The sequence below is a fragment of the Hypanus sabinus genome, chromosome 7 (assembly GCF_030144855.1).
Source record: "Hypanus sabinus isolate sHypSab1 chromosome 7, sHypSab1.hap1, whole genome shotgun sequence".
NCBI lineage: Eukaryota > Metazoa > Chordata > Chondrichthyes > Myliobatiformes > Dasyatidae > Hypanus > Hypanus sabinus.
Window position 1 is genome coordinate 168,633,611 of NC_082712.1, and position 13,674 is coordinate 168,647,284.

Genomic DNA, 13,674 nt, shown 5'->3' on the forward strand with positions numbered 1-13,674 from the left:
TATACAGTACATAGCTAGGATGCCTAAGATTTTTGCATAGTTCTGTGGACATTTTATGTGTTGCACTGTACTGCTGCCACAAAAAAAACATATTTCATGACGTATGTGAGCGGCCAAGTGGTTAAGGCGTTGGTCTAGTGATCTGAAGGTCGCTAGTTCGAGTCTCAGCTAAGGCTGCTTGTTGTGTCCTTGAGCAAGGAACTTAACCACACATTGCTCTGCGACAACACCGGTGCCAAGTGGTATCGGCCCTTGCCCTTCCCTTGGACAACATTGGTGGTGTGGAGAGGGGAGACTTGCAGCATGGGCAACTGCCAGTCTCCCATACAACCCTGCCCAAGCCTATGCCCTGGAAACTTTTCAAGGCGTAAATCCATGGTCTCTCGAGACTAATGGATGCCTATATGTGAGTGATTATAAACCTGATTCTGATATGGATCTCGATTGTGGACTCAGAATGGGAAGCGGGCAGGGAGAGGGGAAATCATGGTTGAGGAAAGGGGAAGGGAGAGAGGAGGGAGCAAAAAGCACCAGAGAGACAATCTGTAATGATCAATAAACCAATTGTTTGGAACCAAATGACCTTGTCTGGTGTCTCAGGACTGGGTGTATCTGCATTTGTGCCACCCCCCGCCTCTAGCATTCCTTCTCTGCCATCTGACCCACACCCACAGTGCTCTAATCTCACCATTTCCAACATCCTTTGCTCTCACAAGATTTACAAACTCGTTCTCCACCCTCATTGACAAATACAGTACTGTGCAAAAGTCTTAGTCGCCCCAGTCATATATATGTGCCTAAGACTTTTGCATAGTATTGTATATATTATTATTTTATCTACCTCAGCCATGTCCTTTGGCTATTTGTTCTTGGGTGATGTCAGGGTTACCTTCAGGAAAGGAACTAGTGGCATTTTCATGGGGTGCATTAGATAGACCTGGTAGACAGGGGTAACAATCCCCATGTGGAATGAAAGCACGTTCATTATCCCTAACACTTGCAGCAGACCAATTCTGCAGAAACACATGACTAACATGGCTTCTGCTCATAGGCAGCACCAAACCCATTGTGTCCACTGGCTCAGCAGGCGCCCAGTTTTGAGGAGAGCTGAGTAACCACTCAACCATAGCCTGCTCCACTTAAAGCTAGCCCACATTACTTAAAGCTACCCTGCCCTACATATTGTTGGCCTGCCCCACTTCAGATCTGCTTGCCCTACTTAAAGCTAACAAGCCCTACTAAAACAGGTCTGCCCCACTTAATGGTGAGAGCAGGCCCCAGGTTTGTTTTCCAGAGTTGTACTGAAGGCTTTGGTGCAGAGGAGACAGGATGTCCCATTTCTGCAGAAACAAGGCAACTTGGAGCCCAGCACTGCAAATGAAATGGGAGAAGAGAATGATGGTGGTCGAGGTCAGGATCAAGGTCTTCTAGCATTGGCCACTGCAAGGGAGGCCAGTAAAGCCAGAAAATGTTTATCCCGTCCATCAGAAAAATTCACCCCATCTGACCCACCTCCCTCACCATGGATGAGACAGTGCTCGGTTTAGCTGAAACAATGGTGATTGAGGCCATCTATGGTCAATGGCAGCACTAAAAACACTCAAAATGAAGGTACCCCCAGGGCTTCATCCTACAAATCGGCCTCAGTATCTTGGATGGTTTAAAAATTCCAACTTCTCCAGAACTACTGTACTAGTGCATTTCTACACAGCTATCATAGCGAGTGTACACTCTGGTGTAATTCCTCACATCAGTCTGGTTTGGTGACCCATCTTCTCACAATGTACGAAAACTACAGTGAACTTTCAAGTCAGCAGAAAAGGTCATTGGCTCCAGTCTATCATTACTGCAGGTCTCGTATGTGTCCAGGACAAGGAAGTGGGTAGGAAAAATCATTGTGGACATTACCCAGCCAGCAACCTGCCTTTTGCAAAAGCTCCCCTCTGGAAATCACTGTAGGGCTATTAAAAAAAAACACACCATCTTAGAAGTTTCTTCCCCAAGGCAGTGAATCTGATCAACCATTCTAGTCACCCCACCCTGACCCCATTCTATCTGTTATCACTCGTCACTGTACTGGGACACTTTAAACCTCTGCTTACATTAGAAATGCATGAAAGGATTTATTTATTTAGGTACAATTTCATCCATATCTCTCCTTAAACCTCTAATTTTATTAACAATTTTTTCTTTTTTATACACTGTGTAATTCTTCATTCTTTATAATTGTTGAATGTTGTTTTTTGTTGCATGATGCTCTCTGACTAATACACAATACAGCAAATTTGTAATGCATGTAAATGAATCTGGTGAATAAAATTGATCCATGATTCTTGATACTTGATTCTGCCAACATTTCAGTTCCTCTCCACTCCTCTCATTCTAACCCCTCTCTACCAGAAATCCAAAATCACAAACCAGGTCAGTTGATGATCAGCGATGAAGGAACACGTGACACTGAGAAGAGGCTGTCATTCCAATTGCCACTTGAGGCTGTCAGCTTAGTTACTGAAACAATGCATAATTTAGACCTAACTGAGAAACACGTGGAGAGTCACCAAGTATTAAATACCTGTAGTCAAGACAGAACTTAAGAGCAAAAGAGAGGTAGCACAGGTGGCAACCTTCTGAAGGCATTGAATTGGGGGCAGTCTAGGGAAGAAGACCCAGATGTACTGTATATGCACAGTTGGGACATAGGCAGACCTACCAAATATTGGAAATCTGTCTTATGCACCAATGTCAAGAGCCTAAAGATCAGTGGATATTCTTTGTCATTTGGTAACCACATTTGCTTTGTTTTGCTTTGGTGGCTTTGATGCAGATAGCACAGTACACTGTAATAGAATGGGAGCATCAGAAGCTTTGCTGGGACCCCCTCCCCACTAACCATACATAATGTACTTTATGTGACTAAACAGTCACTGTCTGTGGAACCCATATGGTGTCATGTGTGTCATCAGTGGCACCCTGCAGTATGGGAAATCCATCACTCATCACAAAGCCTTATGTCATCTCTGCCTACTGGTCTCTGACCGGTAAAAATGTAGCATATTCTCTTTCATCTGGATTACATTGCAGAAGGTGCCAACGGCAAGACAGTGTTAATTGTTCATCTTCAATTCGAGATGTAGGCCAAAGCATAAATATTCATGACATGGGACCTTGATAGTCTTTGCTGCTCTAGTTGCAAGACAGTAACTGTGGCTGGACCAGGTGTATACATTTCAGTACGGTCGTCCTTACTAAGTTACAGACTTGCACATTCGTCTCATAGAGATCCAGTAAGGAGATTATTACCTGAAAGCCCTGAATTAACATTTCAGCCCATCTTCCCCTCTCCTCACAGCCCACCTCATCATTAACCCAAGAACCTCTCAGTTCTATGTTCTATATTCGATATTCTATATGTTATGCTCAAACTCCAGCGAACCACGGACCACTGGAGTCCGTAACATCCCTCATCATTTTTCTACATGATTCTCTGTGGACAGCAACAACCTTAAAAAACTTCAGACAAAAAGACATTGAAGGATTGCATGAAAATCCCATTGAAATCAACCTACAAGCCTGGAGATAACCACTGACCCCTTGAAATAGCTGAGGTTAAAGAAGAAGGGTGTCCAGGATTCTTGCCCACCAGAATATGTGGATCCTGCATCGTCCTCTACAGTCACCTGAGGACCTACCAATAGACAAACCTCTGGAGAACATCATACTCGACTTCAATGATTTTACTACTACTCCCATGTAAGGAAACAGACACACATTAACTTTTGGACCATACAATATTTTGCTATAGAGTAAGATTACAGGGAAATTTGCAAAGATTGAAAACTTCTCCCAAAAACAGATGGTTAAATGTCAGAAATACTGCTTGCCAGAGCAAATTGTGACTGAGGCTAGATTACCTGTTCAGCCCACCATTGAGAGTTTGGTGGGACAGCTTTGAAATTAACCTGCACAACTATGCCCATGCCTCACCAAGGATGGCCTGGGTCCAGAGAAGAACAATGAGAAAGTCTCCCAAGCTCAAAGTATTGAGACATGAACATGGACTTCACGGGCTTTCAGCTGATGCAAGGGAATTTGATTCTGATTCTTCTTAAAGGGAATCATTGAGCTCAAGGCATTGGGGATGGGTAGAAGAGAAAAGTCCTGATTAAGAGTCTCAGCCCTAATTGTTATTTTCTTTGCAGCTTTCCAATATAATTACCTGCTTGTATTTTATATTCATATAAAATATATATATCTATTTATATACATGTAACTGTTCAATGTGTTCTTAGTGGTCACAGTTTGTATATGTAATTGTTCTGTGTGTTTCCCTGTGTTTCTTTGTAACATTCTAGAAAGTTCTGGAAACGTCTCTTGGTATTGCATTACTTCAGTAGGGAGTATCTAATTGGTTAACTCTCAAATACAAAATGATCATGAAACAATAAGTTCTACGTCTTTTTCCAGTTTCCAAAAGAACCTTGCATCAAAAATATCAGAATCCAACAGCTGGAAACATCGACTGTTTATTCCTCTCTATCGATGCTGCCTGACTTGTTGAGTTCCTTCAGCATTTTGTGTGTGTTGTGGGTGAACTGTATTGCATCAATTGCAACAATGTGACTGATGCACTATCAATAACTCTTGGAGACAATAGGCTTTTATTAGCTACAAGAGACCACAATTAGCAGCAAGAGACCACCACACAACATCCTGGAGACTGAGGGAGGAGCAGTGCCTCCAATCACCTTTATACAGGGGTCTGTGGGAGGAGCCACAGCAGCAGTCTGCAGAGGGGCATGTCCAGACAGGTATATGTAGTTCACCACAGTGACGAGTGTGCATGCGACCGATTGACGCGTGGTAAATTGAATGGGCCTGCCACACAACATGGTTACCCAACATGACTCAGTAAAAACATTTAATCCTACTGTACCGCCGTCGTTTTTGCTCCATATGTACATAACAGTGGGTAGGAAAGAGAGCATTTAAACTGAGAAAAGCAGAGGGAGAGATGGGTTGGCAAATTAAACTGACCTGATAACAAAAGGCATCTACGGAAAATTCTCCCGAGTTAATGTAATGTGCATACAAGGACCAAAGTATAGAGCATTAAAAGGAAGACATTTACATTCAATTCAGAACAGAGTAGATATGGGAAGAAGTAGGGAGTAAAGCAGAAGGAGCAAGTAATTATAAGTAGACTGAGAATTGGGCACAGCAACCTGAATTGAACTCTGGCCACCATAAATAAATATCCAACAGGTTTTTGTGATCTATGTCAGGAGACTGAAGCAGTAGAGCATATCCTTATTTCATGCAGAAAATCTGCACAGGAAAGACAACAAATGCTACAACAATTACGCAAAATAGGACTGGTAGAAAATAGTGTTAAAGGTTTATTGGAACATGAGGAGAGTGATCAGGGAGGAAATGGTTATTTAGTTTTTTAAGGGCAACGGGACTGGAAAGACGACTTTCGGCAGTTGAGTGAATGGACGATGAGGGACAGTAAATCCTGAAGATGGCAGTAATGCAACAGTGTGGATGCCAACTGTTGTAAAAACTCAAGGAAGAAGAAGAAGAAGACCAAAGTATAAAAGCAGGATCGATGCACCATAGAAAGCATTCTGTGTAGATGCCAAATACCTTGGTATGGCAACTGCTATGCATGTGACCTCAAGAAATTGTAGAGAGTTGTGGACACAGCTCAGCACATCGCAGGAAGCAGCCTCCCTCCATGGAATCTTCTCACTGCCTCGGTACAGCAGCCAGCATGATCAAAAACCCCACCCACCCCAGACATTCTCTCTTCTCCTCTCTCCCATCACGCTGAAGATACAAAAGCCTGGTAACTCATTCCACCAGGCTCCAGGACAGCTCCTATCCCACTGTTATTAACTTCTTGTATGAGAAGACCTCACAATCAGCCTCATTATATTCTTTCATATAGCTTTTCGATAGCTTTTACACTTTGTTCTGCATTGTTATTGCATTACTTTATGCTTGCTCAATGCACTGTATAATCATTTGACCTGCATCAGTCATATACAAGTCAAGCTTTTAACAGTAGTTTGGTACATGTGACACTAATACCAATACCAAGGTTCTTGGTTAAGACCTCACTAATTTGAGAACCAGGTCAGCTGCTGAGGAATTACTGAGGAATCTCTGACAGAGGACTCAAGAAAAAATTAATGGTTCTAACACATTCCTTCTTTTGCTTTTAACGGGAGCTCAGATGTAAAAGGTTAAGTACATAGCAGAAACCAAATGTATACTAGGCTGAATACATATCATAGATTCTTATGCTTCAGGAGCCTGTTCAGCCCCTTTTTCCCAGGTCATCACTTTAATCAGTCCTCATCTATGATTCTGTTCCAGTCCCAAATTTCTGAAGGGAAGTTTGGATTGGTACATGGATGGGAGGGGCTTGGAGTGTAATGGTCCGAGTACAGATAGATGGGACTAGGCTTGGACTAGATGGGCTGAATGGCCTGTTTCTGTGCTGTGCTACTTTATGATTCTTTGACATTTTGATGAATATGTGAATTTAAAATGCTGGAGGAATTCAGCAGGTCAGGCAGCATCTATGGAATGGAATAAATTGTTGACTCTTTTCTTCACTCCACAGATTCTGCCTGACATCCAACAGATTTATGGCACCTACAGAATCTTCTTATTCTGGCTTTTTCCCTTTTTCTTTCCAGTCCTGATGAAGCGTCTCAGCCTGAAACGTTGACTGTTTATTCATCTCCATACATGCTGCCTGATCTGCTGAGTTTCTCCAGTTCTTTATCTGTGTTAATCTGCAGAATTTCTTTTGTTTATGCTGAGATCCTCTAGTGCTTTGCGTGTTACCCTGCCACACTCTCCGTTTCCCTTCACAAGAGCCACTACAGTGTGATGGGACAATCAAAAGGTGCCCTTTAGTACATAGGAGAACACAAACCTGATCTGCCGGTGCTGCGGCCTCTGAACCTCCTCTCCGATCCTGTTCAGGGACGGCGAGCGACTGCGCGAGCCATGGGTTCCACTGCCGCTTTTCACAGTGCCATTGGGATTGTTCTGCATCTGTTGCAGGAGTTGTGGGGAAAGGCTTCGGTGAGGCGTGGCGGATTGGTTGCCGGTCCACTCTGGGATGTCGTTGACGTTCAGGTTGTTGTCACTGTTGGAGCGCAGCAGGACCCGCGGTGCGGAGAGCGTACTCTGAGGTCCTCGTCGCCGGTTCGAGTACGTTGGTGCCTCTCGAAATGGCACTGTATGGAGAAACAACAGAAATTATTATAGGGTTAAAAGTCAACCTAATTGTTTTACCCTGTTGTACACCCTATACCCAGTGTGCAAAAATCACCAGAACGTTGCAGCAAAACGCAGTCTGTTGGGGGAATTCAGCAGGTCAAGCAGCATCTGTAGTGGGAAGGGAACTGTCAATGATTTGGACCAAAATATCGTCATTCCCTTTCCTTTCCAAGATACTGCTTGACCAATGAGTTCCTCCAGCAGACTGTTTGTTGCTCCAGATTCCACAATCTGCAGTCTCCTGAGTCGCCACCTAAATTTTGACTTTGACAGCTTGTCAACCTGGTAAATAGCCTCCGAAATTTGAGATAAACTGTAACATAAATGCTGAAAGTCCAAAGCAGAATTAAAAGCTGAAGAATGACATAAACGATGTTGAAAATCCAGAGCACCACTCACAAAATGCTGGAGGAACTCAGCAGGTCAGGTAGCATCAATGGAAAGGAATAAATAGTTGATGTTTTGGACTGAAATTCCTTCTTCTTTGATCCATTACCTCCCAACTTCTTACTTCATCCCGTCTCCCCAACCCACTCACTTTATTCTTCAAACACAAGGAAATCTGCAGATGCTGGAAATTCAAGCAACACACACAAGATGCTGGTGGAATGTAGCAGGCCAGATAGCATCTATAGGGAGAAGCACTGTCGACATTTCAGGCTGAGATCCTTCGTCAGGACTCCTGACGAAGGGTCTTGGCCCGAAACACTGACAGTGCTTTGCACTTTACTCTTCATAAGGTTTCACCTATCACCAGCTGGCTTGCACTCCTTCCTCCTACTCCCACCATGTTATTCCAGATTCTTCCTCCTTCCTTCCCAATCCAAATGAAAGGTTTCAGCCTGAAACATCCAACGGTTTATTCCGCTGACCTCCAGCATTTTGTATCTGTTGCTTTGGAATTCTAGCAACTGCAGAGTCTCTTGTATTAGAGCTACGACCTTCCTGGATCAAGCCCAGGGTGACTCTAATAATTTATGAAAATTACTGAGGCTTCAGGGACTTCAAAGGGAACTGGAATATATGACCTCAGATCAGGACAATCCAACCCATATCCGATCTGAAGCCTGCAATTCTCAGGTTGGGAGTCTGCAGCTAGATGGTGTGCAGATGAATCATGTTTTAGGTCATCATCATCTTCAAAGAGGCCAAACCCTTGGCTTTCTTGGTCTATTCCTTTAGGAAAATCATGGTATGGATACAGCTGAGTGTGCCAATCTGTGCAACTCCCCTTTGAATAGTTCTCCTTATGCAATGTTGCATATTGAAAAATTGTCCAGAGTATTGTGTACCCAAGCACTATCCAGTCACTGTGGGGTTTCAGGCATTTTCTTTTTCTTTCCCCCTCTCTTTCATTTTCCCCTGTTTACACAAGTCGTAGACTTCATCTAAGCCTGAACGCTTACTCAGTGCTATAATATGGGTAGACATTAATGCCTTGGTTAGCTAATATTAATGTCTCCCACCTGCTTCTCCCAGTACATCAGACTTAGTTCCAATGTCCTCTGGCTGGAAATGGGCAACAATTGTGGGAGATTGAAATGTGCATTTGTAATCTACAAACTGGGTGACGTATTGCGCATGAGAAATTAGTCATGAAAATTGCCTCTTTAACGATCCCATATATTAATTGTTGAGGATGATTCTGTTGTTGTCAGGCTTGTTCCTGCAGATACCTCCCAATCTCCACCTAGCTAATAGGATTCACCTGCCACACATTCCAGACTCATCACTTACAACCTATTTAACCCCAGTTCTCATTCACAGTCCTTGTTCACTCATCAAACAACCTGGCCTCAACTAGCTGACTGTTGTTTTTCGTTTCTATTCTCTCTTGGTTTGTGGCCCCTTTGAGCTTGTTATTTTGCAGTCTACTGTTAAAGTTATCAGTTACTGCTGAATTGTCTCAGCTGCTCTGCTTTTGGGTCAAACCTCCTCCACGTTTCCTGACAGTTCTGGAAAAATGGCCATGCCATCTTCTCACATATACTATCAGGCAGTTCATGCAGAAGTGTGACTTCTCATCCTACTAGCTTCAAGCACAGCTACTTTCCTTCTTTGGTTCTTAAACCATCCTGCGCAACCCCAATCACTACTTCATTATAGTAACATTATGATTTGCCATGGCAACTAAACTTTGACAATCTTCTATAGGTGTGTAGTGAAAAGTGGCTGCATCACTGCCTGATATGAAGACACGAAATGGAAAATCCTACAAAAAGTAATGGCTATGGTCTAGTCCATCATGGGTAAAGCTCTCCCTACTATTGGGCATATCTACACAAAACATTATTGCAGGAAAGCAGCATCCATCATCATGGACCTCCACCACCCAGAACATGCACTCTTCTTGCTGCTGCCATCTGGAAGAAGGTACAGGAGCCTCAGGACTCACACCACCAGGTTCAAGAACAGTTACTACCACTCAACCATCAGGCTCTTGAACCAAAGGGGATGACTTCACTCAACTTCACTTGCCCCATCAGTGAAATGTTCCCAAGATCTATGGACGCACTTTCAAGGATCCTTCATCTCAAGATTTCAATATTTATTGTTTAGTTAGATAGATATTTTACTGATCCCAAAGGAAATTACAGTACTACAGTAGCATTACAAGTGTACAGATATATAAATACCAGAAGAGAAGTAAGAAACAAAAAGTTACCACCAACAGTCTAACAGGAAGTGGGAGGGGGGGGTCATCATTTCCTCAGCTATAGGTTGACTCATTACAGAGCCTAATGGCCAAGGATAAGAATGACTTCATATAGTGCTTTTGGAGCAGCACAGTTGTCTTTGTCTATTATTAAAAGGGCTCCTCTGTTCAGCCAAGGTGGCATGCAGAGGGTGAGAAATATTTTCCAGAAAAACCAGGGTTTTCCATAGAGTCCTTTGTTCTACCACAGCCTCCAGTGTGTCCAATTTGACTCCTATAACAGAGGCAGCCTTTCTAATCAGTTTACTGAGCCTGTTGGCATCACCCATCTTGATGCCATTGCCCTAGTACACCACCACATAGAGGACTGTACTGGTGACAACAGACTGGTAGAACATGTGAAGGAGAGAAGTGCACACTCCAAAGAACCTCAGTCTCCTCAGGAAGTAGAGGCAGCTCAGGCCCTTCTTGTACACAGCCTCTGTGTTGGTGCTCCACTCAAGTCTGTCATCCAGGTGCACTGGCAGGTACTTGTAGGTCCTTCACCATCAACAGCAACAGGGAGCAGTGCAAGCTTAGTCTTCCGAAAGTCCATCACAATTTCCTTTGCCTTACTATTGTTGAGCTGCAGATGAATTAGCTTGCACCATTTGACAAAGTCCTTCACCAGGGCCCTGTATGCATCCTCCCATCCTCCTTTATACACCCAACTATTGCTGAGTCATCAGAAAATTTCTGGAGAAGACATGAGTCAATGTTGTATTAAAGTCCAAGGTATACAGGATATTTATTGTTATTATTTCCTTCTTTTTATACTTGCACAGTTTATTGCCTTTTGCACACTAGTTGAACATCCGAGTTGGTGTTGTCTTTCATTGATTCTGTTATGATTATTATTCTCTGAATTTATTAAGTATGTCTGCAAGAGAATGAACATTAAAGTTGTATATAGTGCCATATATGCACTTGGATAATAAATTTACTTTAAACTACAAAGGACTTCTTTTGTTCTAGATTTGTTCTTTCATAGTTCTGAAAGTTTATATTACATTTTGTTTGTAAATGTTGTGTATCTGATGCCTGTGATGCTGCTGCAAGTGAGTTTTTCATTGAACCAGTGCACATATCCTTGTGACAAAAGACTACCGCCATACTTCATCCAACAACTGGGGCTAATGCAAGAACACCAGTAAGGGAAATGCTGTTCTCATTGTGGTGTCAAGTATTGCTATCAAGAGCACCAATGGAGCAATGCTTCAAAATTTCCATCATTGTCCCTATGCCTAAAAAGACCAAGTCTGAACATGTCTGAACGTCTGGCGTCTTGTTGCACTCACCTCAATAATAAGCAAATGCTTTGAGAGGCTGGTCAAGGACTACATCTGCAGCTTGCTACCACCCACACTTGACCCCCTATGATTCACTATTGACACAACTGATTGACAGATGATGCAATAGCCACAGCTCTACACATCATCCTTACACTTCTGGAGAAGAGGGATGTTCATGTGAGAATGCTGTTCTTGGACTACAGCTCAGCATTCAACACCATAATTCCATCCAGGCTTGACAAGAAGTTCAGAGACCTCGGTCTTCACCCTGCCTTGTGTAGCTGGAACCCGGATTTCCTGTCAGATTGCCCGCAGGTGGAAAGAGTGGGCTCCCTCACCTCTGCCCCTCTGACCCTCAACACAGGTGCCCCTCAGGGCTGTGTACTAAGCCCCCTCCTTTACTCTCTGTATACCCATGACTGTGTCGCCACCCACAGCTCCAATCTGCTAATTAAATTTGCTAACAACATTACATTGATTGGCCTAATCTCAAATAATAACGAGGTAGCCTGCTGAGAAGAAGTCATCACCCTGACACAGTGGTGTCAAGGAAACAACTTCTCCTTCAATGTCGCAAAAACAAAGCAGCTGGTTGTGGATTACAGGAGGAACTGAGACAGGCTCACTCTCAATGACGTTAATGCATCTGGGGTTGACAGGGTGAACAGCTTCAATTTCCTCAGTATACACACAAATGAAGATCTCACTTAGTTCTGTACATACTGTGATGAAAAAAGCACAACAGCACCTCTTCCACCTCAGATAGTTGAAAAGGTTTGGCATGAGTCCCAAATCTTAAGGACTTTCTACAGGGGCACAATTGAGAGCATCCTGACTGACTGTATCACTGCCTGGTACTGCACTTCTCTCAATCGCAGGGCTCAGCAGAGAGTGGTGCGGACAGCCCAGCACATCTTTGGATGGGAACTTCCCAATACTCGGGACATTTACAGTAACAGGTGCATAAAAAGAGCCAAAAGGATCTTCAGGGACCTGAGTCACCCCAACCACAAAATGATCTCGCTGTTACATTCCACAAAACGGTACCTCAGCATAAAAGCCAGGACCAAAAGGCTGTGGGACCACTTCTTCCACAGACCATCAGACTGATTAATTCACACTGAGCAATTGTATTGCTAAGCTACATTGGCTGATCTGTTGTATATCTCACTGTACGTACTATTTATTACAAATTATTATAATTTGCACATTGCACATTCAGATGGAGGGGTAACGTAAAGATTTTTTACTCCTCATGTATGTGAAGGATGTTAGAAATAAAGTCAATTTATTCAATTCATTCATTCATCTGGCCCTTTGGCTGGTTGGTAACTCCTAAGGAAGCATTAATTCCATCTCCCTCCTAATTTCCCTGTGCCTCAGCAACTTATTCTCTCTCACAAAATCACTAACTCAGTTTAATTATTTTTGATATTAACCGCAAACTAAGGGGCAATTTTAAGGGGTCAACAAAAATCTATTGGATGTTGGAGGAAACTAGAGCACCTGGAAAGACCACACATTTGTGGAGGAAATGTGAAACCTCATTACAGATAGCATAGAAGGTCAGCATCAAACCCGAACTGCAGTACTATGATCTACCAACAATAATGCTCTACGTAGAAAACTCTTCCTTGGAATAACCTCGCCAATGCCATACAACGTTAAGTATCTCTTTACATTAGAAAAAGAAAAGGTGATCAGGAACAGAGAAAAAAAATGAGGTTAAGTCAACTACGATAAAAATAATATATAAAACAAGTACTCGATCTATCAAAGATGATTCCAAGTTCTCAGATGCCACCTGAGTCAAATAATTGGATGTTGATAGGTCTTGATTAGTCAGGGCATCAAAGATTACAGGAAGAAGGCAGGAGAATGGAATTCAGGGGGGAAATAAATTAGCCAGAATTGAATGGTTAAGCAGATAAATTCTGCTCCTATGCCTTCTGGTCTTATGAAATGCAAAGTGTTACCAGCAGTTTCAGATCTATAGCTTCTGCAGGCTTTTGATTTTCTCAATTTTAAGTCCCTTCATTGTATTATATCTTGTAATAGAGTTGTCCAGTTTTGATCTACTGTACAGCATTAAGACATGGCCTACTGTCGATCTAGGCCAAGTAAGAAGGTCAAAATGTGTATCCTGATCTGCTGTGAGATGCTGCTAGATAAACACCAGCAGAGGGTATTGCATTTTGCATCATTACCAACCTACGCAAGAAAGAAAAAAACAAAAATAATCTAGTGTCAAACTTCAAGAATCAAATGGTCAAGAATGGAATAAGGAACCAAATCTTAGAATCCTGACAAGCATTTACGGACTGGGGTGCATGATGCACCTTCAATAACTCTTGGAGACATGAGACGAGATAGGCTTTTATTAGCTGG

General features: G+C 42.8%; 1 protein-coding gene across 3 annotated transcripts in view; it reads right to left on the bottom strand.

Annotated features, from left to right (window-relative positions):
* shank2b (SH3 and multiple ankyrin repeat domains 2b) overlaps positions 1-13,674 on the bottom strand; it is a 1,221,224-nt gene that overhangs the window by 691,436 nt on the left and 516,114 nt on the right. For all 3 annotated transcript variants that reach the window (XM_059976077.1, XM_059976076.1, XM_059976075.1), the window contains one exon: positions 6,950-7,256. In XM_059976077.1, coding sequence (XP_059832060.1) covers positions 6,950-7,256 — 307 coding nt within the window. The remainder of the gene's footprint in view (positions 1-6,949; positions 7,257-13,674) is intronic.